Source organism: Cydia amplana, chromosome 26 (genome assembly GCF_948474715.1).
Source record: "Cydia amplana chromosome 26, ilCydAmpl1.1, whole genome shotgun sequence".
NCBI lineage: Eukaryota > Metazoa > Arthropoda > Insecta > Lepidoptera > Tortricidae > Cydia > Cydia amplana.
Window position 1 is genome coordinate 6,205,021 of NC_086094.1, and position 25,431 is coordinate 6,230,451.

Sequence of the window (25,431 nt, forward strand, 5' to 3'; positions counted from 1 at the left end):
CTTAATTAAAATATTTTTGAAAGAAAAAATAGGAATCGAGTTCAGTTTCTGCCAAAAAACATTTCGCAATATTTCACTTTAGTCGCTTGCAATATATTCGAAACGTACTTAAATATGATATTTATAAGCTATAAAATAAGCAAATTATAGTATTTTTCAAACAGTTCGGGGACAAAAGCAACTTCAACACAAATGTGACGTTATCTATGAAAAGGGACCTTATTGTCGATGGCGCTTACGCCATTACTAACGATGCTCCGATATAAATACAATGCCCCGCGACGCTGTGCGGCGTAAGTGCCTTCGACAATAAGGTCCCTTTTCATAGATAATGCCCCAAATATGCGAGACTGCGTTTTGAAGTTATAAATTGGAGGTATAGAGATGACATCTGTCATCGTATCCAAGCTGTTTGAAAAATACCTATAGCTGCCGTAGTAGCACGGTCGCATTTTTATCGTTTGTCACCATCATGCCTGTCACGTTCTAACTAGTATGTAAGTGGGAAAGTGACGGGCATAGTGATAGTCGATAAAAATGGAACCGTGCTGAGCCCGCTGGTCAAGCAGATCTTATCAGTAAAAAAAGGCGGCAAATTTAAAAAATGTAGGCGCAAAGGGATATCGTCCCATGGAAAATTTTAATTTCTCGGCTTTTTTAGTGACAAGATTTGCTTGACCAGCATTTTATATCGAAACGTTAAATTAAATATTAGACTTAATTACATAGGTATGTAAGTAGTTGAGTTGAATTTAATTAGTAAGTATAATAGCTAAAGAAAACCTGAGAAAAGCCTAGAAATAAACCTTTTAATGTGTTCTGAGGTCCTCCTTTACGATACAAGTGCGAATAAGAGGAAATTCGAAACGAGTGGCGATAAATTAAAGACACGTCTGAAGGGAGTGTTTTAAATCGACACGAGTTGCGAATTACCTATTCGCACGTGTATCGTACAACGTTTTACAGTACCTACATATGACACTTTAAACTTTTGACATATGCACGGAAAGTCCTCTTTCCCGCACTAGTTCGGGAAAGTAGCACCATATGTACTGTAATAGTTATTTACGATACAAGTGCGGAAAAGAGGAAATTCGAAACCAGTGGCGATAAATTAAAACACGACCGAAGGGAGTGTTTTAAATCGACACGAGTTGCGAATTACCTATTCGCATGTATCGTACAACTTTTTACAGTACATATGCCCCTTTAAATATTTGACATAGCAACGAAAAGTGCTTATTTACGCACTAGTGCGGGAAAGTAGCACCATATGTAGGTACTGTAAAGGTTTATTTCTACGTATGCAATGTTTATTATGTATGCAATGTTGATGGGGAGGTTTATTATGTTTTTTTTAAATGTTTCGATGTAAATGTTATACCAAAGAATCTCGTAATAATGTGCCAAAGAGTAAAATAAAATATTACTTGTCATTGTTGTTTCTTATTTAACGATATCCTTAGTCCGTGTAAACTAGACTTTGTAGTAGACTAGACATGAAATAAATTGATAATTAGACTACCCTACATATGTCCTTCCCCGGGCCTCTAAATTATAGCTGGTCAACCAAATCTTGTCAGTAAAAGAAGGCGCGAAATTCAAATTTTCTATGGGATTTTTCAAATTTGCCGCCTTTTTCTACTGTCAAGATCTGGTTGACCGAGTATATTTATAAATCGGTTCAGCGGTTTAAGCGTGAAGCGAAAACAGTAACATACAGTAACTTTCGCGTAAGTATAAGTTCCCAAGTATTTTTTCCATAAATTTTTGGGATTCCAAACTAGGCATACAGTGAAATGATAGAAAGTATTTTTTAAGTTTATAAAATGCATATACTTATATAATAAAATATATAAATAAATAAATATTATAGGACATTATTACACAAATTGACTAAGCCCCACAGTAAGCTCAAGAAAGCTTGTGTTGTGGGTACTCGGACAACGATATATATAATATACAAATACTTAAATACATAGAAAACAACCATGACTCAGGAACAAATATCTGTGCTCATCACACAAATAAATGCCCTTACTGGGATTCGAACCCAGGACCGCGGCTTCACAGGCAGGGTCACTACCCACTAGGCCAGACCGGTCGTCAGATATAATTTAGTCTTTAAAGTATTTGTAATATGGGCCTTAATTGCTGCCTGATTTAAAGTTCAAATAAATAAATTAGACAAAAGGATTTTCAATATAAATCTTTACATTGAAAATAGCTTTAAAAATACTGACTTATTTTTCAAGTGTTTTTCAGCAACAAGACACGTCAAGACCGCCTACCCTCTTTCTAATGCTAAAAAATAAATATAGTTTAGTATATGCAGCAATTTTCATCACTACATAGTATAAAACAAAGTCGCTTCCCACTGTCTGTCTGTCCCTATGTATATGTTTAGATCATTAAAAGTACGGAACGAATTTTGATGCGGTTTTTTTTTAATAGATAGAGTGATTCAAGAGGAAGGTTTATGTATAATTTGTTAACCTGTGCGAAGCCGGGGCGGGTCGCTAGTCATACATATTTCCGCTTTTTAAGTTATCTCAATGCACCATACAGGGTTAGCTCGATCTGACTGTAGGTAGGTACTAAAAGTTTACCTTTATTTATTTTTATCTTTGGCGGACGCCCGCTGAAGTGCAGGTTCAGTTCCCGTGCCACATGGCCCTCAGCGGAAGCCACTGACGGATATAGACGTCTGTTTACTAAACCAAGCTTATAACAGGTCAGTAAGAGAATTTACCAAAATAAGAATTTTATGTGTGACCTACAGTCACTTGTTTCCATAAAATGAACATTTAAAAAAATACCCAATCTTTAACTGTATAGTGACTGTATATCTAAAACCGATTTGGAATATTTTCGTAATTCGTAATTCATAATTCGTTTATTGTCTGTAGAACAAGGGTAGGTATATACAACGATGGAACATAAAAATATAGAATCACCATGGTCTTGCCATTAGGAATTTTATGAAACCAAAAGAAAATAATAACCAAACCTATACTTCGTTTTTTTTAGCATTAGAAATAAGGTAAACAATCTTGATGTGTCTTTTAAATGAAAAACACATTTTAAAAATAAGTTACGGTAAATATGTAACAATTATGAATCTAATACGATCTTTTATAGTCTTCTGCTTTCATAAGTAATAGTTATTGATTTTTAAAAACTGTTTTTCAATTAAAAGACATGTCAAAATCGCTTACCTTCTTTCAAGTTCTTTCTAATGCTAAAAAAAACGAACTTTAGTACTTACGTAAAATGTAATATTGAAATTCCTTAAAGGGGCATTTTGCATTATTTATTTATTTAAATTTAGTTAGCTTTTTATAGGGTAACGGCACCAGTGGCCAGCCGGGTACCAGAGGTCAGCCTTTTGAGCCGTTTATTGGTCATAAATATCTGGTATATTCGTTTAAACAAATCGCGAGTACTCAAATAGGAGCTTTGATTCCTTATTGGTTTATACGTCACACGACATGTGCGGTGAGGGAACGGGGGGAAGAAATATACTCGTTCATACAGGTGCTGTTTGTCGACGAGTGCAATAGTGTCATGTCCGCCATATTTTTTACTGCACGTGGTGTTCTCTTAACAGGCAAGAAAAACTATGTTTTAATGTTAAAAGTTAATGTTTTTGTTAATGATTGGTTTATTTATTAGTTTATCTATTAAATTGCATTATATTTGAATGAAAATATCAATTTTTCACTTATAAATTGAGGGGGCTGGCCACTGGATAACACTTTTTTCCAAAGAATCCAGTGCCCAGCCCCCCACGGCTGACCTTTGGGTTATTCGTTTATTTTATTATTTTCGAGCCAATGCGACCGTTAGGACCGTTAAATTTACATTTTCAAATTTAGTTAGGCATGCCCTAGTCAATTTAAAGTAAAACCCAGTAGTCAGCCGCATTTGAAATAACGTTTTAATGCGGCTGAGCACTGGGTTTCGCGGATCCAGTACTCAGCCATTGACCTTGCTTGGTACGTCGCCGCCAAAAATATGTCCACATTTTTAAACCCTATCTCATTGAAATAAGGTTCAAAAGTGTATACATATTTTTGACGTTAACTATACATAACTATCATTTTGCTTTTTCCTGGTCGGTATATGACTGTTTATTAATGATAATTAGATCTGCATAGACTCGATTAATTATTTTTTACGAATACCTACTAGGAACATAATTATATATTACCTGATTTACCTCATTAATTTTTGACGGATTAATTATTAGAAAATAAATATTGCAATTCTTAGTTTGCAAGAATAATTAAGTACCTATGGCCAACAAATTTCGTGTCATAAGAATTGTATGTACCTATAAGATTTTTTATTTATTAAATAAGTAAACAAGTAGGTAAGTAATACATATGTATATGCAAAAAAATTATAAACTAAAATTAAAAACTACAACTAACTACAATAACAATAACTAAAATAGTAATAAAAAATAGATATTTGTATAACATCGTTGATTTTGATATATGCAAAAAATTATAAACTAAAATTAAAAACTACAACTAACTATAATAACGATAACAAAAATTATAAAGAAAAAATAAATATTATAATATCGTTGATTTTGATATAAATATTAGTGATTTTGATCTAATTATTATGAATAGTTTATATAGGCTGAGTACTGGGTACACAGAGGCTGCTTACTGGATTTTGGAGGCTGACTACTGGAGAAAAGTGCCACTTTTTGTTTAAACTTAATTAGAGATATTATAAAGAGGATTGTTATTTTTTTAAATATTTTGTTTTAAAACTATGATAAACAATTGATCTAACCATGTCATTTGTTTAATTATCCGACTAATCCTGTAGAAATGCCGAACGTTCAAACTTAAAAAAGTCGTTATAAGGCTGACTACTGGTGCCTTTACCCTATTGACTGAAGCGCTGGTGGCCTAGCGGTAAGAGCGTGTGACTTGCAATCCGGAGTTCGCGGGTTCAAACCCCGGCTCGTACCAATGAGTTTTTCGGAACTTATGTACGAAATATCATTTGATATTTACCAGTCGCTTTTCGGTGAAGGAAAACATCGTGAGGAAACCGGACTAATCCCAATAAGGCCTAGTCCTCTGGGTTGGAAGGTCAGATGGCAGTCGCTTTCGTAAAAACTAGTGCCTACGCCAATTCCTGGGATTAGTTGCCAAGTGGACCCCAAGTTCCCAAGAGCCGTGGCCAAAATGCCAGGACAACGCGAGGAAGAAGAGAAAGAGAGCTTTTTATATTGACTGTAAAATCGTGTGCCGGATATTAGGGCAGACTGTACCTGTTTACAGGATTTCCTCGACACAGGGGCCATGTGGCTCGTGCCGGCTGCTGTGCCCATCACGCAGCTTTCCCCGGGACATTACTCAATTTGATTGAGTTAGAGTCCGTATAAGCTGACTTTGCACCGACTTGAATAGAACAGAGTGAGGTACGTAAAGTCTATTTTTTTATTCGGTAGACTGAAATGACAGTTAATAGTATGAAATGGCATTTCATGTTCATACTATTAACTGTCATTTCAGTCTACCGAATAAAAAAATAGACTTTAGTGTCATAAGAAACGTCACATTTTCGTAGAAAATTTCGTAGACATTACCTCTTATGTCATTGCAAATGTAATGTAGCGTTAGTTTTTAATTAACAGATTTTGGCGCAAAAATATATTTGAAAGATTTTATCCGTCGTATACCGATGACATGATACGTAATAGTCATTCATATGGTTACGAACTATAACTGATGGATTGTTTTGATATGTTAAAGAAAATAAACTAATAAAAACACTTAAAATAAAACCTTATAAATAAAAAATTTGGCCTAGGTCGTGGTCGCTCGGTAGGGTACCCAGAAGGCTGGCCGCATTGCCCCGCTGGATGGCAATGCTGATCCGCTGGGCAAAATATTGGCCAGCCCTCTGGTCACCAGAAGCCTCTATAAGGCGCTTTGACAGCTCCTTATAGAGGCTACGCGCGCTAGGTCCCCACGGCCCCAGGGTTTCCACTCCAAACGCCGCAAATATGTAGCTACTACCTAGTGTCGCAAAGTAGTAACTAAGTAACTAAGTTGAACAGTCCAATCTATTGCTTTCTATACAAACTCGTATTATATTTTATAGGTACCTAGAGATGTTATCTAGAGAGCAGATAGAACAGTTATGTACCTATCAGATATCGTTCTACATTGAAAAAGGGACTCAAAATGCTTACTTAAATGCGTCACCAATTAATAATACAGAAATGTAGCTAAAGGAAAAAAAACTTGTAATTAATTTTACGGGACAGTTCTGCAGAATGCTCCTGTGGCGTGGTCACCCTACTCCATACAAAAATAACCTCCTAATTTGTTTTATAGCGCTCTACGGGACCAGATCCAGACACTAACCTGCTTCTTTGAAGTCTTTACTCTGTATTTCGGAAACGATTTATTCAATTATTTACGTTTATATCTGCACAAAATAGATCTGTAATAGGTAAGATTGGCCCGGAACCGATTCTCCCGATACCGTTCAGTAAGGTACGCTCAATGCTGCTGGCACGTACGGGGAAACTACACACAGAACACTGGCTAAACCAGACTGGATGCAGACAGGCCAAACAAGCCATGCCTGGCATCAACGGTAAGCTCACAAAGGCGCTCCTTCAACTACGAAAGGTTCGACTGAGTATGGTAACCAGTGTCATAACAGGTCATGGACTCAGGTCAAACATCTTTTTACAACAGGTGTCACAGACAGTCCCCTATGCCGTGGATGCATGGAGACAGAAGAAACAGCCTCTCACGTGGTGCTGGAATGCAGCGGAGTGGCCCCATACAGGGCAAAACATCTCGGATCCCCGAGAGACCTCCCCGAGGTCCTACTCAACATCAAAGGTTTGATAGGATTCCTCGAGGAGCTGGGCTGGCAGGACTAGCCCCCCCCCCATCACGCAAAATAGGCGCAAGACGTCGAGTTGCGGAAAATCGCCCGAACTACAATACAATACAATAGGTAAGGTAAACGTACTGGTGCTCGACGCGGTCCCAATACATGTCATCTTGAAACTTAAGTCATTGTCAATAGAGGTGACAGCAGGGTGCCATCTATTGGGCATTAGCATGTCAAGCACTAGTACGTTTACCTTAGATTGGATCAACTATGTATTGTTGTTAGTGTATCCCATCAGCCAGGAGACATTACTGACACCATTTATAAGAACCACGGTTGACTAATATTCTGGGTCATACACATTTTTTAGCACACTCGTTCGCGTCTTTCCTGTAGACATAGCAAATTTAAGGGAATCTAAAGCTAATTTATACGCGGCACCTTTACAGGCGGGATACATTTATTCAGTATTTGAGACACAAATAAGAAATATGGGATATCCACAGAATATTGTCCACAGAAGTGACGTATTTTATGAGGTGTTCGGACTTGGACTACAGGAATGTAGACATCGCAAATTTAAGGGAATCTAAAGCTAATTTTTACGCGGTACCTTTACTGGCGGGATTTATTTTTCAGTACTTGAGAGTCTTGAGACACAAATAAGAAAAACGGATAATTGTATTGTCCACAGAAGTGACTTTTTTCTAAAATGTGTTCGACCCTTCTAGATAGGTGACCCATACCACAAAAATGCATATTTTATTGATTTTAAATGCCACAAAACCGCGTTTTAAGGAGCAATCCAGTACGGATATGATGGTCGTTCTTGTCTACGTGACAGCGTGATAAAACGGTGTCCGTCACTTTCTTTCCCACGGTGTTAAACAGTGACAGTTATTTTATCACATGGATAAAGATGGATAAAGCTATCCATAATAGGCTGGCTGGAAAACTTAACTATGGCAACGAGTGACAAGAAAAAAAAAGATATACGTATACCCAATAGGTAGTAAATATGTTTGACATCGGAAGATCACATCCCAAGCAATGTGCAAATTGCAAAACATTCCCAAAATTTCCGCAATTTAAGGAAATTTTCATGAGAAAATTCAGCAAGTTTAGCTTCGGCTCTAATTCGTGCGTAATAGCACGCCTTTGTAAATGTCCGGGACCCATGGCCCCTAGAATTTGTTAAAGTTATGCAAAATAATAAATAAATATCTGGGAGACCGAGCTTTGCTCTGAAAACATAATACTTATATAAAAACTCAAAAATGCGCGTTTTCTCAGAGATAAGTTAGATCGATGTTTTGCCCCTAAAACCCCTATATACCAAATTTTATCGAAATTGTTTGAGCCGTTTCAAGAATAAAATTGTTAAACAATTTACTTACTAAACGAAATGTGGATAACAGATATTGTAAAGAAATGCCCTGTTGACTTTAGGTATGGAATCGTTTTTATTATATTATTCGCAGTCGCTTATTAGAGTTATTAGTTTACTCTGCTTGATTAATAGTTATGCTTGTCTTTGTTTTTGAATTCCTTTGTTGTATTTTGTATAAAAACCTGATGCAAGGGGCATAAGGTGCACTCGACTCACCAGCCAGCAAAATGAAGACTGAAGTCGTCTTGGCTGTGGTGGTAAGTTTTTGTTTTACTAATGGGCCATTTTGTTTAAAGTTGTCCCTTTTTTTTTGTGGAGTTCTTTTTTATTTCTACTCAGAATCACGAGCTATTTCTATCCTTAGGTATATATAGTATACTTAAGTATTAGTAAGTAATATAATACAGTAATATAGTATAAATTTAGCTGTTTTAGTATTAACATTGTACTCCGCATCGCGGTTGATTGTGATGATTCTATTACCTTAACATAATTTTAAGATCATTGTAACTCACAATATGACAATAAAGATTTCAATTTCAATTACAAAAAAGTGTCCCAAGGGTTTTAATTCCCATTCCGTTACCATTTTTCATAGACTTTGTATGGCGGTCACGGAATGGAAAGATCGAAATAATTATATGTTAAAATTAATACCTACCTATAGAAATTTTGGGATACTTTTTTCTCCTAATAGGATCAAAAGAGCTCGTGATTCTGAGTAGAAATAACATTGAAAAAAATTCCCATTTTGGAAAAAAAGTTTAGGGGACAACTTTAAATAAAATGGTCCTCGTCATCTGATAGATATTTGACTTAACCCGGTTCTTCAGGGGCAAATTCGAACCCTAGTGTTGATAGAATATCGACTCGAGTGTTATCGATGTCGATAGCAAGCAAATTCTAAAAAATAATAAAAAATATGAATCCTTGAAGTAAACAATACTAATTATGGTCTAAGATACGCTGTAAGGAATATCTACCATTAAGTATCTGTTATTTATTTGTGATAAGAAATAAATGATAGTTTATTTTATATAACGGCGCGCGCTTGATTTATTTCGATTATTTTTAAATTTGTTAAATTGATCGGGTAGTTGTGATTGTTATTGACACTGACAAGTTGATTTATTTTAAGAGCGGGTAGTCCCGAATGGAGTTGTAAGTGTCATGGCGGCGCGGGACGTCATTCGATGACAGCGCCCCGCACGGAATGGTCGCTTGCAAACCCATTGGCTCTTAATCGTGATTTATTATTGTAATCCGTGAATATTTTTGGTATTTGACAATTAAAATAAGAAATACAGTGTTTTGATTGTATCGTGAGATTATTATTTGGTGAAAACCTGCACGTGCACGCCCACGCGACATCAATATGCCAGACACGCCTGTTCGGCCTCCCGATACCCCGACATCGGAAGTGAGATTACCAGAAGCGGCGCAGGATCACCCTACAGGTCAGTGTGGTGTTATTCCTCAAAAAAAAAGTACTGACAATCAAATGTGGAAAATGTTATTTGAAATGCAGCAAAGTCAAATGATGGAAGTGATTCGTACAATTAAGGAACCTAGTACTAAAAATGCCAAACTAGTGCTTCCTGAATTTAATCCTGAATCTCGTGACAGCGATGCTCGGGCTTGGTGCGCTACTGTGGATTTGTGCATGCAAGAAAAAGAGATAACTAGTAGTAACCTAATTATTGCCCTGAGTCGAGCGCTCAAAGGCACGGCAGCGTCATGGCTGGCCCAGAATAGTTTTGCTGGGATAACCTGGGCTCAGATAAAAGATTCTTTTCTCGCTCGCTTTGACTACGTCGAAACACCTGCTGCTACATTATTCAGGCTACTCAACGAGAACCCAAATGACGGCGAATGTTCAGCATCATACGCTAATCGATTTTTAAGCACGCTCATGAACAGATGGAGTTCTTTATCAAATGAGCAGATAGCGATAGCTGTAACATTAGCACATGCATCAAAAACTGATCCACGACTGCAAAGACTGGCCTTTACTACGGAAATCGATACGCGAGTGAAAATGCAACAAGAACTGATGGCCTATACTTATCGTAAAAGAGGGCCTTCGACACAGGATAAGCCATTGGCACAAAATGATCCTAAAAGACCCCGAGTTGATTCATTAAGGAAGTGTTACATATGCAACAAGCCAGGTCATGTGGCAATCGATTGCCGTGTTGAAAGTGATTCAACTCGTGCATCGACATCGAAGAATACTGCTGATGTTCCGGTTAAACCATCTTCGCTTACGTGTTTCTCCTGTGGCGAGAAAGGACACATATCGACGCGCTGCACGAAGAAAGAAGATAAAGCAAGCGAAGCGGTTGTGGAGCCTTGAGAGAATATCTGCACCATCGAGCAAGCTTCAGACCAGCTCTCTACTAATCACGGTGAGAAGTAATCATTCTGTTTTGATTCGAGCGCTGAATGCTCTCTAATTACAAAAAGTGTAGCTCTTAGTTATTCTTTATTAAACTTACTTAACGTTATAAACGTTCTGATAATGGTTTACAGTGTAATATTCCAATATTAGCCACGGTCAATATACAGGGGTTACCTGATGTTTTCATAGTTTAGCCTATCCAAATGGGGCGAGATTTATTGGCGTTAGTGTATTCAGTAGAGATTACTAAGAATCAAGTTATTGTTAAGAAAATTAAGACGGTAGTGGTTTGTGAAGTAGGCCCTAAAGGTAATGGTTTCCAAAACATTAATTCTGACGATAGGTGCTCGAAGAAAGCGCAGATCATTCTGAGTTAGAACAGAGGGAAGTAGTGCGTGATAAAATTAAAGATCTTTTGGACGTGGGCATGATTCGAGAAAGTTGTTCGTTGTTCCCCATTTTCCCGCCTCATTTTACATGGCAATTAGGTACCATCAGATAACAGTTCATAAGGGCTCGATAGAGCGGACTAGTTTCGTGACACCGGACGGGCAGTTCAAATATCGTACGTTGAATTGTCCGTTTGGTCTCAGAAAACACGCCTGCAGTGTATTAACGTGCTATGAATAAGGCATCTTCCAGGTCCTTCATGTGAAATGTTTGCCGTAGTATCTCAGGATGTTGTCATTATTCCCTCCCATACAGTAGCGGAAAGCTCAGATGCGCCAAGTATTAGGGGTTTAAGTAGTGCCGGTTCCTCAGTAAATTTAAAGAAATGCGTTTTCCTGAAGAATGAGGTATAATATTTGGGCTATCACGATTCTGCGGGTGAAATACGGCCTAATCCCAGAAAAATCAGTGTTAACAGAACTTGCACCACCCGAAACAGTTACGCAGTTAAGACAATTTATTGATCCGGCCTCATATTTTAGGCAGGTAGTACCTGGATTTTCTCAAAAAAAAAGAAGAGCGACCCTTCTTTATAGATTGACACCGGAGTTTGAAAAAAACTAGGCAAGACATTAACTGATTAGCCGATTTTAGCAGAGAAAGGTAGGTGTTTCTCTAGAAAGGAGTTTAAAGATTTCTGTACGACCCATAACGTAATAGCCTAAACAAACAGGCCGTACTCGTGCTAAAGGGGCCGTTTACGACGAATGCTCGATTTTTATGTTTCATTAGAGTTAAATACCGCGTTAGAAACAACCGTAAGTTCTCGTATAGAGTCAGGATGCCCTAACGGCGCTGGTGAATACAAACAAGTGGTGTTGATGTTTTTGTATGTTGGGTTGTGTTGTGTGTTATAGTAAAAGACTTGAGTAATATGGTAGTCTTGTGGCGATTAGCAGCTTAAATGTCAGATTGTTGCCTTGGTGGCATTAGTTGGCCTAAGTGGCCTTATTTGACCTTAGTAATAATAGTTGGCCTTGGTGGCAGTAGTAAGCCTTGGTGTCATTAGTTGGCCTCAGTGGCATTATTTGATAAAGGTAACAAAAGTTGGCTTGGTGGCAGTAGTTAGCCTTGGTGGCATTAGCTGGCCTTGGTGGCATTAGTAAGCCTTGGTGGCATTAGTGGCCTTGGTGGCATTAGGTAGCCTTGGTGGCATTAGTGGCCTTGGTGACATTAGTGAGCCTTGGTGGCATTAGTGGCCTTGGTGACATTAGTTAGCCTTGGTGGCATTAGTGGCCTTGGTAACATTAGTTAGCCTTGGTGGCATTAGTGGCCTTGGTGACATTAGTGAGCCTTGGTGGCATTAGTGGCCTTGGTGACATTAGTTAGCCTTGGTGGCATTAGTGGCCTTGGTGACATTAGTTAGCCTTGGTGGCATTAGTGGCCTTGGTGACATTAGTGGCCTTAGTGGCATTAGTCTGGCCTTGGTGGCGCTACTTGGTATATTGGTTGCATAAGTTGTTTTTGGTGATACATGCTACAATTGCCAGTTGTTACGGTGGAAATAAGGAAATCGAAAGAATAATATGTTAGTCAGTTCCTAATGGTTGAATGAGTAAGTTCAGTGTTAATGTTGTACAGCGGTCAGAATGACCGAGCAGGTTGCTGTGTGTATATTGGTGGTTTATTTGTTTACAGATGAGCCTGAGAGTAGAGACGATACACACGAGGACGTGTGATGATGCAGGACGGCCGTAACGGCGCGCGCTTGATTTATTTCGATTATTTTTAAATTTGTTAAATTGATCGGGTAGTTGTGATTGTTATTGACACTGACAAGTTGATTTATTTTAAGAGCGGGTAGTCCCGAATGGAGTTGTAAGTGTCATGGCGGCGCGGGACGTCATTCGATGACAGCGCCCCGCACGGAATGGTCGCTTGCAAACCCATTGGCTCTTAATCGTGATTTATTATTGTAATCCGTGAATATTTTTGGTATTTGACAATTAAAATAAGAAATACAGTGTTTTGATTGTATCGTGAGATTATTATTTGGTGAAAACCTGCACGTGCACGCCCACGCGACATCAATATGCCAGACACGCCTGTTCGGCCTCCCGATACCCCGACATATATAAGTATAATCTAACTGTAATAGGTTGCCTTTTTAGGGTTCCATAGCCAAATGGCAAAAAACGGAACCCTTATAGATTCGTCATGTCTGTCTGTCCGTCTGTCCGTCCGTATGTCACAGTCACTTTTCTCCGAAACTATAAGAACTATACTGTTGAAACTTGGTAAGTAGATGTATTCTGTGAACCGCATTAAGATTTTCACACAAAAATAGAAAAAAAAATATTTTGGGGGTTCTCCATACTTAGAACTGAAACTCAAAAAAATTTTTTTCATCAAACCTATACGTGTGGGGTATCTATGGATAGGTCTTCAAAAATGATATTGAGGTTTCTAATATCATTTTTTTCTAAACTGAATAGTTTGCGCGAGAGACACTTCCAAAGTGGTAAAATGTGTCCCCCCCCCCCCTGTATCTTCTAAAATAACAGAATGATAAAACTAACAAAAATATATGATGTACATTACCATGCAAACTTCCACCGAAAATTGGTTTGAACAAGATCTAGTTAGTAGTTTTTTTTAATACGTCATAAATTCCCTAAATACGGAACCCTTCATGGGCGAGTCCGACTCGCACTTGGCCGCTTTTTAAAAGTTGGTCAGGTCCATGGTTACCTAGATTAATCGATTAAAATCTAGGCAACCATGTACTGGAGCAACTTTTTAATAAGGCAACCTATTACAGTTAGATTATACTAGGAGCCTACCATCTATGATATCTATGTACTTATCACTCTTGTCATTTTGATAATCTAATACCTTTAAACTAGCAATTCTTGTTTATTTATATATATATATATATATATATATATATTTCGGGGATCTCGGAAACGGCTCTAACGATTTCTATGAAATTTGCTCTATGGGGGTTTTCGGGGGCGAAAAATCGATCTAGCTAGGTCTTATCTCTGGGAAAACGCGCATTTTCGAGTTTTTATATGTTTTTCGAGCGAAGCTCGGTCACCCAGATATTTAAAATTATATCGGATTATAATTCAGTTAATTTTATTGTAAAAGCGATTATAATTGCACACCTGTCGCACTCGGGGTAATAATCTAATTGGTTTATAATTCCGAGCCTGTCGCACATAATTATAGTAGGTAATTTTCTCTCTCGCACTTTTTTACGTCAACGCAAATTATTGCATAAAATGACTAGAATTTGCGACAGATACGGTTGTCAAAAGTTGACAATTTATTTATCACAAAACATATATCTACGACGGACTTTCGGTTCGAGCGCCATCTTGGTAGTTAGCCTTGTGAATAATTCCTTTGTATTTGGCTCATTAATCCATATTGCCATAATTTAAAAAAATGAATGAACATACCTACCTATGACGGAATTTAGGGAGGAGTCTTCAAACTTCTACATATAATTAAAGTTAAATTATTTTGTTTGTTTGTTTTTAAGGTTTTCGTGGCTGTAGGAGCATTCCCAAGTGAGTATTTATAGTTTGTCAAAGGACGTCTCATTTCAGACATAGACAGTGAAAATCATACTATAGCTGGTCAACCAAATCTTGACAGTAAAAAAAGGCGCGAAATTCAAATTTTCTATGGGACGATATCCCTTTGCGCTTACATTTTTCAAATTTGCCGCCTTTTTCTACTGTCAAGATCTGGTTGACCAAGTATATTTTCCAAGTGAGTATTTATAGTTTGTCAAAGGACTGTCTCATTTCAGACATAGACAGTGAGAATCATACTATCTTTGTCTTACACTAGTACTAGCACCCAAAATAAAAGGATGAATATAGTTTTTTTGTTCTTATTTACTGACAAATTTGGTTTGACCAACTATATTACACCAGGTTAACCAAACAATGTGCATGGTACAGAACATTCTCAAATTGGAAACCTTCATGGGGTTGGCCGGTTGAAGTAAAAGTATAGCAGTGGGCACCATCATAGCTTGCCCTGTCAATCCCTAGAATGATGTCAAGTTAAATTAAAGCTTGTAACTCCTTGAGTCCCAGAAAACGAAAGTGGCTGTCACATTTGTAAATTTAAAACCTGAAGGCCGTTCTTGACTGGCAATTTTAGATCCCTGAAACTCAAAGGGACCGAAATATTAAATAATTATTTTTTTATAGCTTCACCGGTTCGGCCGCCGCTCCCCTCACGTAAGTCAATCACTGACTCGAGCAGGACCTACGCAGACAGCAGTCACGCTGCGTCTGCCCAATCAGACAAAGGCTACTCCTCAATCGGAGCAGATGGAACCAGGGTTACATCGAATGAGAAGGGTAGCAGTGCTGAAAGGAAGGACGGCCATCAATATACTCATAGTGACCACGGGATTTCAACAGACGGCCATGGAGGCCACTCGAGCTGGGGCTTAGACGGAGACCATCGCCGCGCCAGCGAGGGCAAATCTGCAGCAATCGATAAAGAATTAATCGTAAAAGGTAAAAGCGGAACGCGTGTGCAGAAGGAGAAGGGAAGCAGCGCTTCAGACAAATCAGCTTACGACGACGTTCACAAGAGATACACGACCGTGTCCGACGGCAAAGGTGGATACAAAAGCGATACAAGCGGCTATAGGCAAGTAGGAAAATCCCAAGGTTCATCCGCAGCTAGTGACAAGGTTTTGAAGATAATAAATAAGGATGGAACCAGGGTCACATCGAAGGAGAAGGGTAGCAGTGCTGAAAAGAAGGACGGCCATCAGTATACCCACAGCGACCACGGGATTTCATCAGACGGCCATGGAGGCCACTCGAGCTGGGGCTTAGATGGAGATCATCGCCGCGCCAGCGAGGGCAAATCTGCAGCAATCGATAAAAAATTAATCCTAAAAGATAAGAGCGGAACGCTTGTGCAGAAGGAGAAGGGAAGCAGCGCTTCAGACAAATCAGCTTACGACGACGTTCACAAGAGATACACGACCGTGTCCGACGGCAAAGGTGGATACAAAAGCGATAAAAGCGGCTATAGGCAAGTAGGAAAATCCCAAGGTTCATCCGCAGCTAGTGACAAGGTTTTGAAGATAATAAATAAGGATGGAACCAGGGTCACATCGAAGGAGAAGGGTAGCAGTGCTGAAAAGAAGGACGGCCATCAGTATACCCACAACGACCACGGGATTTCATCAGACGGCCATGGAGGCCACTCGAGCTGGGGCTTAGACGGAGACCATCGCCGCGCCAGCGAGGGCAAATCTGCAGCAATCGATAAAAAATTAATTCTAAAAGATAAGAGCGGAACACTTGTGCAGAAGGAGAAGGGAAGCAGCGCTTCAGACAAATCTGCTTACGACGACGTTCACAAGGGATACAAGACCGTGTCCGACGGCAAAGGTGGATACAAAAGCGATACAAGCGGCTATAGGCAAGTAGGAAATTCCCAAGGTTCATCCGCAGCTAGTGACAAGGTTTTGAAGATAATAAATAAGGATGGAACCAGGGTCACATCGAAGGAGAAGGGTAGCAGTGCTGAAAAGAAGGACGGCCATCAGTATACCCACAACGACCACGGGATTTCATCAGACGGCCATGGAGGCCACTCGAGCTGGGGCTTAGATGGAGACCATCGCGACGCCAGCGAGGGCAAATCTGCAGCAATCGATAAAGAATTAATCGTAAAAGGTAAAAGCGGAACGCGTGTGCAGAAGGAGAAGGGAAGCAGCGCTTCAGACAAATCTGCTTACGACGACGTTCACAAGGGATACAAGACCGTGTCCGATGGCAAAGGTGGATACAAAAGCGATACAAGCGGCTATAGGCAAGTAGGAAATTCCCAAGGGTCATCCGCAGCTAGTGACAAGGTTTTGAAGATAATAAATAAGGATGGAACCAGGGTCACATCGAAGGAGAAGGGTAGCAGTGCTGAAAAGAAGGACGGCCATCAGTATACCCACAGCGACCACGGGATTTCATCAGACGGCCATGGAGGCCACTCGAGCTGGGGCTTAGACGGAGACCATCGCCGCGCCAGCGAGGGCAAATCTGCAGCAACCGATAAAGAATTAATCGTAAAAGGTAAAAGCGGAACGCGTGTGCAGAAGGAGAAGGGAAGCAGCGCTTCAGACAAATCAGCTTACGACGACGTTCACAAGGGATACAAGACCGTGTCCGATGGCAAAGGTGGATACGAAAGCGACAGAAGTGTTGATAGGCAAGTAGGAAATTCCCAAGGTTCATCCGCAGCTAGCGACAAGGTTTTGAAGATAATAAATAAGGATGGCTCCTCGATCACTGCCAAAGAGCTAGCCTACAGTGCCTCTCGAGATAGTAACAGTGAGAAATCACATTCGCAACAAAAAACTAAAATAAATACTGATGGCTACGAATCCTGCTAACATAAAGACGCTACCATTTAACGAGTTCAATATTATATTGAAAAATATATTGTGTATCAAGTTTTTATAACATTGATGAATATTTTAATTATAAATTCTAACTATTACTTTATTGTGACATGTAAACTTTTGACATTATAAATTCTAATTTTTACTTCATTTTGACTTCATTCTTGAATGTAATCTTTTTATATAAATAAGAAAATTAGATTATAATAGTTTGATGAACTTATGCGCTGAATTTAAATGACTAACTGACTGTAGATTGAGGCTTGAAACTTGATGTTTGTATTTAATAATTTAAATTTTGATAATATTTTAGTAAACGTATTTTACCTTTACTTTATACCTTTTTATTATACCTTTATTTATCTATTATACCTTTTTGTAACGTATTTTCCTTTGACATGCATTTGAACGATGTCAATCAATGTCAATACATATAATTTTCACATGCCATAAGGCCGAACATATCATGGGTCAATATGTACACTTAATAACATCTACTGTAGAGTATGTGCGGAAAGAGAAGAGTCGTGGGATTTGAGGGCGCGCCAGTGCTATTTTATGGTTTTTGCTATGCTGACAAGACTGGTCACGTGATTATAGTACGACACTAAAGGTTATGATACTTGAATCCCTTTTGCTCCAGGTTTTTGCCACGGCTTACTAAACCGAGCCTGGTGGTGGTGTCGGCTCGTCAACTCAATCCTCTGATTTAGCGCAGGCACTAATTTTCTTTTTAATACACACTCTTGTTTTTATGTCTCAGATATTAAAGTGACAGTGCGATTGACAAAACTGCTAAAACTAGTTAAGAATCTGCCCAATACAACTGTCATTTTAGTTCCAAACAAGATAGAGTCTCATTTATGTACTGCCTAATCTGTGCAATCCAACAGTTATTTTAATACAAAACCGGGTAGATCGGGTAGAAATTGGGCAATAGAACTGTAATTTTACTATCTGGGATATAAAAATAGTGCATAAGTAGGTAGGCCTTATATGTCCGGTTCTCGCATCTCACGATATATTACTTCGCCGAAAAGTCACTGCTAAATATGAAATATAATTTCGTAACTAACAGAACCCAGGAAACGAACTTACAAATAAAGAAATATTTTATTAGAAAAAGTTTTATTCTTTGTAATCGAAGTCTGAATTAAAATAGTCACTTATGTTTGAGCTAGCTTCAGAACAACCAGGGACACTCATATAACTATCTTTATCTGAATTGGATGTGCTTGAATGCGGCACGTAGATTACAAATTCTTGCATATCACCTACATAGCGGTCTTTTATTCGAGATACCATAGGTAGGTACTTTTACTCAATCCTGAAAAAAAATTACATATAAATATGCATAAAATGGCAAGTATCAAGACCATTTGTCAGTTATTTTAAAGATCATGAATAACCTGCATATTTATGAAAATGAATATATTTTGATGCATAAAATGGCAAGTATCAAGACCATTAGTCAGTTATTTTAAAGATCATCAATAACCTGCATATTTATGAAAATGAATATATTTTGAATGAATATACTTACCGATTATGTACCGGAGACAAGTTACTTAGGGGGTCTATTAAATAGGTAATTATTTAATATTAAATACATCATCAAACATGTTCCGCGATTTTTTGTAAGTCGATAGTCGGCTTTTAGCCGTTTTCTTCCCGCTGACAAAACCGAACAATGTTAAATATAATTTTCCTTGTGGTTTGTGTCCGGTTTTATCGTGTTTTGAAAATATTTTATACATAAAACTTGCGGTTTTTGTTAATAAAAATATACAATGACAGAGGTTTGTTTACTTTTTACAAGACAGGTGTCAAAGGTTTGATTGCCATATAAAATTGAAAATGTTAGTTTCCGTTTCTGCCACGACTCTTCTCTTTCCGCACAGACTCTACCATATGTTCTCGTGAATAAACTTTCATTTCATTTCATTTCAATTTTCTAACACCAACTCCAAAGACTTGGCTTCTGATCGTGCAGCGTCAAACTCCCATAACAAAGAATATAAATCAGTAGGAAAGAAAGGAGAATCAGTCAAAATAATAGATCAGGCAGCAGGTGCGTCCAAAGAAAATCGCAATTCTGGTGATCACAATAACCAAAACAGCTACTCAAATATTTATGGATCAGGTGCCTCTAATTCTAAAGGCCCATACGCTACAGCAGATAAACAGGCATCAGATTCCCACAACAAACAATATCAATCTGTAGGGGAAGGTGGGGAATCAGTAATAATTACGGATACTGGAGAAGCAGCATCTAAACAAAGCGGAAACTCAGGTTCGTACAGTAACAAAATGACCAACGTAAACAATGATGGTAGCTGAAGTAGCACGAGATCCACCGGCGACTACGCTTCGTCGAGCGACGCGGCATCTAAATCCGACGACAGGTCCTACGAGGCTATAGGGGAAGATGGATACACCTACATTCGTAACACTGGCGACGCTGCTTCCGAAAGCAGCGGCAGTTCGAGTTACAACAGAAACCAAGGGACTTCAAAGAGCGCTGATGGTAGCTCGGAATCCTTGAATAGTGAAGCCAACGCCGCGACGGCTCACAAAGCCGCGTCTGACAGCAACAAGTTAATTTTAACAAGTCAGTTTTTAATTAAGAAGAACCCGAACGGTTCCTCCAGACTGAAGACTTCGGAAACAGCAAACGCTAGCGTGGATGAAGGCAGCCAAGTCAACAACCAGTCAAGTAAGACTTCAGTTGGAGCCGATGGTAGCACGACGAAGATTAACTCTAAATCTTCAAACGCCAGCCAGTCTTCTGCTGCATCTAGTTCTTCTGAACAAGTGGAAGTCATTGAGTGCTAAAAGTATTAATATAAACATTAGGTTTTGTAACAGATGTTTAGAGTTTTTATACTTAAATTTATTGACTGTTTAAATATAATCCGGTTCACAATCGTCAAAAAATTTCAACGTTATTTTTGCTTTATATGGCAATAAAATATTTTTTTTGGCTTTTGTTGTTTTAATAAAACCCTAAGGTAAAGTCCCAGTAATGTCATCTTACAATTTTTTCTTTAAATAAGTTTTTGGCAAAAATTTAATTTTTGATACAAGCTTTTATCGCTGACTGTACTTTTCTTTCCATCTTCATCTTCTTCGCGTTATCCCGGCATTTTGCCACGGCTCATGGGAGCCTGGGGTCCGCTTGGCAACTAATCCCAGGAATTGGCGTGGACACTAGTTTTTACGAAAGCGACTGCCATCTGACCTTCCAACCCAGAGGGGTTTAGGTGTATTTGTTGACTGTAGTCAAGTGTAAAAAAAAATATGGGTGCACACATCATACTCAAAAGTATGTCCAGAACTATAGGACTTATTTTTGAGTAAGGTATAGCTAGGTAGGTATTATTGCACCTATATTTTAAATAGCTTAGAAATATATATATTAAAAGTGGAAAAATTCACTGTCTCGGCCGAGGCTCGAACACGCGACTCTGGATCACGAGCCCATCGCTCTGCCAACTGAGCTACCAAGACTCCACTCGAGGAGTAAATTTTCCACTTTTAATACACCTATTTCTAAGCTTTAATGTGTCACAGACCTTTTTTTTTTTTTTTGTTTTTTTTTTTTTCTTTTTTTATTAGAGGGGAAATGCTTTACGCATACCACCCGGCGCGGGGACGGGCCGGGATGGTTATGTGGGACTCCCTGTTGTGGGCTAATGAGACCCCAGGTTTACCCACTAAAACCCCTCTGTTGCCGCCTCGCTGCTATAGGGCGAGGTCCCAGGAACGCCGAAGTACTCTTCCGCAACCTCGCCAGCGGCCGTCCGGACTCGGACCCGACCCTTGGGGAAATCACCCCTTCACCTCATTGGGCGCGTTGGGTACACATCGCGCCCGCCCACGCAGGGACCTTTCTGTAGGCGACAGACGTCCCCGGGCCTGCCGCCCACAAGTGCCCTTATGGGGGTAACCGGCGGTCGTATGCCAACCGCCGCCGCCCCACGCGCTTGCGGCGCATTGGCTGAGAGGCCGGATCTTCCTCCCTGCCACGCTCCGCTGCCTCCTTCTGCACCATCACGTCCTCGCAGAAGGAGGCCACCGCCTTCCATCTACTCTCCCCACCAAGCATGGATTTTACCACTGCTGGCAAGGAAAGGTCTCTCCCCACTACGGCCACGAGAGCGGCCCTCTGATCCGCCCAGGCTGGGCAAATGGCCAGCGTGTGTAGCGCCGTGTCTTCGGCATCGCCGCAGTCGTGACATTGCATCGTTGGTTCCCGTCCTGCCCTCCTACACAGGTATCTCCCGAAGCAACCATGCCCCGAGAGGACCTGAGTAAGGTGGAAGGAGAGGAACCCCCCCTTTCTTCTGATCCATCGCTCCAGAACGGGTCGGATGGCTTCGACGGTCCAGTGGCCGGCACTTGGCGCCTCCAATCGCTCTTTCCACTTCTGGAGGAGCACTCGACGGGAGTCAAGTCTCCACCGTCTGACCTCCTCCAGAGGTGGTTGGACCCCCGTGGCCCGCGCCTCAGAGACACGCCAATAAACATCAGCGAGTGCCGCTGCGTCCAGGTCCCAGGGTGGAGTCCCCGCCAACACGCACGCTGCCTCGTGTGAGACGGAGCGGTATGCCCTCACCATCCTTACCGCCATAACCCGCTGCGGCCTCCGCAATTGGGCCTGATTTTCGGCGGTAATGTGTCACAGACCTAAGCCAAGTTCATAACATCAACATCACAGTAGTGTAATATGCTATTATTGTTGTTATAATTGTTGTTGTTATAAGTATTATTGCTGTTAGTCTAAGTTTCGTGACGCATTGGTTTAGCTGTAAAGTCATGTAAACATGTTTATCAATAAAATAAAAATAAAATAAAATAAGAATAAGAATAATATTCATTTATAAGTATAGTTTGCTTTTTTTAACTCACTCAATATATTTTCTCTCTCTGCACCAATTGAAGGTATCTCTGTTTGGTCCTATGGTTGACTGGTAGATAATGCCATTTGGCATTAAGTCCGCCATTTGTACATTGTTGTATATATTTTGTGCAATAAAGTTTAAATAAATAAATAAATAATAAGAAGAGAACTGGCGACGCAGCGGAAACGAACTATTTGGAGCCACTATTGAAGCCACAAACTATACTATCAAGTTTAGTAAACATAAACATATGAAAGGTTCATTTATTAAGACAAGGCTAACCGGAACCCCTTTCATTATAGCTCAACCGGTTAGTAAGATACATACATCTAAAAATCAGGATTTTTCTCACTGACTGACTCGGATTGCCACCATGGAGGGTTTACGCCATGTTTACGCAATGTGGTCGGGACCGTGAAGTTCGTACTAAGTAAGGAGTTAGCTTTAGCACCGTTGCCTATGTAGATGATAGCCTAGCGATCGGAATTGCCACCATAGATTTGATACCTACTACTCGACGGCGCGGGGGAAGCGACGCTTGTTGTGTCTCGGCGTCACCCCAAGGTCCCCAAGGCAAAGGCATAAATGAAAGAAAGAAAGAAGCAAGCAAGTCGCGAAATTCAAATTTTCTATGGGACGATATCCCTTCTCGCCTACATTTTTCCAATTTGCCGCCTTTTTCTACTGACAAGATTTGCTTGACAAGATTTGATAAATGTGCGTGACGTTGTTGTTTATTTGCTGTTTCTTGTGCTAAATAATATAATATCCCATCAAAAACATTAGGTACATGAAAAAGCTGCAAATCTCGCAACGCTTTTACTAAAAAAAGTTTTGAGATCTAATGTGAAACCATTTTAATCAGTGCCAGGCTGCATAATGACATAAGGATCATCGTCACCTATTAAAAATAATTCTAATTGAACATAACGCTAGCGCTAATTGCAGTTTGAGCATTACACATATATACGATTCGAGTAGGTAGGTATGGTATGAGTAAAGCATTATGTGCGATTGCCAAGTCATTATATGTATTACAAATTAAAGATATCTTACGGTTTTAACACCCCCTGGCACTGATTAAAATAACCGACTTGGTTTCACATTACATCTCAAAACTTTTTTGTAGTAAAAGCGTTGCGAGACTTGCACCTTTTTACATGTAATGTTTTTGATGGGATCTCATCTCTTTTTGTAGGCAGTCCTTCTTTTCGGGTACTCATACCCATACTATGTATACACATATCATAACTAAACACATCTTCATTCATACTTACATCGTACATCGTAGTGTTACTTTACTTTACCTACTATTTGTAGGAACTGCAACAGTAACTTTGTAATAGCATATATTTATATGGGATTACAAACTTACTTATGCAGTTCTTAGATCTTTAAAACGTAACTGATATTGCAATATTTTTAGGTTTTCTATGGCTTGATAAGCTGAAAACTACTTATGTTTAAAATTCGAAGCTTGTGGGTATGCTCGAAGTATGAGATCGAGTATGATGATCGGTGAGTGAGTGAGTGTGTCAGTGTCGAAACTAAGGAACTTTGACGTTACAATAATTCTTAAACTACAAGTTCAGATTTACTGTTTTTGAGAATATATCTAAGCATGTTAAGCCCTGTATGTCACTGAAAATTCAGGGTTCTAGCTTCAGCCAGCACAAAATTACAGGACGTCGAAAATGGCCTGAATCGCTTCGAGAAAAGGATGGTACGGCCGTGCCTCTTTGTTTTGCTCGACTTGGCGGGGGCACTGCCGTGCCCCCAGATCATTACTTTTTGTACGGAAATTATTAGTATTGACCATAGTTGATTTGAAAACTAAAATTTATTCTTGCTATTACAAATTCGATACGCGCTTATTGTGTAAATAAAAACTGTGTTTTGGAAAACAATAAGTACATTAAAACAAGCAACAACGGTTGCACTCCGGGAGTGCCGATAGAAGTGAAAACTCACCTCACTATGTTACCGACGCCCGGTAACACGATAAATACGTTTAGCGGAGGTATTCTATTTATTTATTATATATTATTATCATTCTCAAATAAGATCACACTTTTTTATTGACATGTTTATTTACATACTGCCATGACAACGTCAAATTATTTGAACATAGGTAAAGAGTCTTGAAAAGGAGTCCGCAACATAAATGTCAAATAACATTGAGTTTTTCTTTATTGATTGAAATGCCATTAAGAGTGGCCACCTTACGCCCCTTACGGTCACGTGATCGCCTTACGCCCCTTACGGGCACGTGATCGCCTTACGCTGTCTCGAGTTTATCATTTTTTCCCCACCTCAAAAAGTGCCCAGCGCCGCTAAATAAGTTTTCACTTCAAAAACCACTGTTGTAGCACAAGCAAGTTCAACAAAGTCATTCATTGAATAAAGGCCCATTTACACGATACAAGATTCTTGAACATTCAATACAATAAAATTGAGGCAACAAAAAACTTGCACTATCTAAACATACGTGACATTCTTGTATTCAAGTAGCAACTTGAATTCAATACTGGCATACGTGTAAACGAAGTCTAGTGCAGTTAATTGAATACAAGAAGTGCCAATCCATATTTTATTTTCGGCATGAATTCCGTACGCGAAGGTGTGTTCCTTGTCGCTGCTATAGTAGCAACTGTGTTACGAGAAAGACTGTTAGAAAAACGTAACAAAAGAAGCGTTAAAAATGCGTCCATCAAATTGTACCACACAAGTTATTAATATGGCTTATAAACATCAGCACTGCTAGATCCAGTTCCCATTGAATCCTTCACTTTCTTTTTTTGAGCTTGATATTGCGTTCTTATGCCCTTAAGTTTCTTCGTTATTTCTTTGGGACCAAAACCTTCTACCCCAAATTCTTTTGAAAAAGCTGCAAGGGCAACCCCGCGAGCCTCGCGGTTTTTATAATTTTTATTCTCTGTGTCCCACGAACATTGATGAATTCTATAAATTTCTATGAATTTAATTATCTCCGAACTACCTAATTTAAAATTAT

General features: G+C 39.3%; 1 protein-coding gene across 1 annotated transcript; it reads left to right on the plus strand.

The window, feature by feature from the left end:
• Positions 1 to 6,542: 6,542 nt before the first annotated feature.
• LOC134660086 (uncharacterized) lies at positions 6,543 to 20,349 on the plus strand. The gene is made up of 4 exons (XM_063515785.1): positions 6,543 to 6,636; positions 6,741 to 6,890; positions 15,299 to 17,459; positions 19,860 to 20,349. Exons 1-4 carry the CDS (start codon positions 6,543 to 6,545, stop codon positions 20,347 to 20,349), a joined length of 2,895 nt encoding a protein of 964 aa, XP_063371855.1.
• The last annotated feature ends 5,082 nt before the right edge of the window (positions 20,350 to 25,431 follow it).

Excerpts from the sequence above, each read along its gene's own strand:
- LOC134660086 (XM_063515785.1), top strand. The coding sequence starts at position 6,543 with ATGCTGCTGGCACGTACGGGGAAACTACACACAGAACACTGGCTAAAC. Across the intron at positions 6,637-6,740 it reads AGCCATGCCTGGCATCAACG|GTGTCACAGACAGTCCCCTA; the intron begins GTAAGCTCACAA and ends TTTTTACAACAG. Across the intron at positions 17,460-19,859 it reads AACAGTGAGAAATCACATTC|CACGAGATCCACCGGCGACT; the intron begins GCAACAAAAAAC and ends TAGCTGAAGTAG.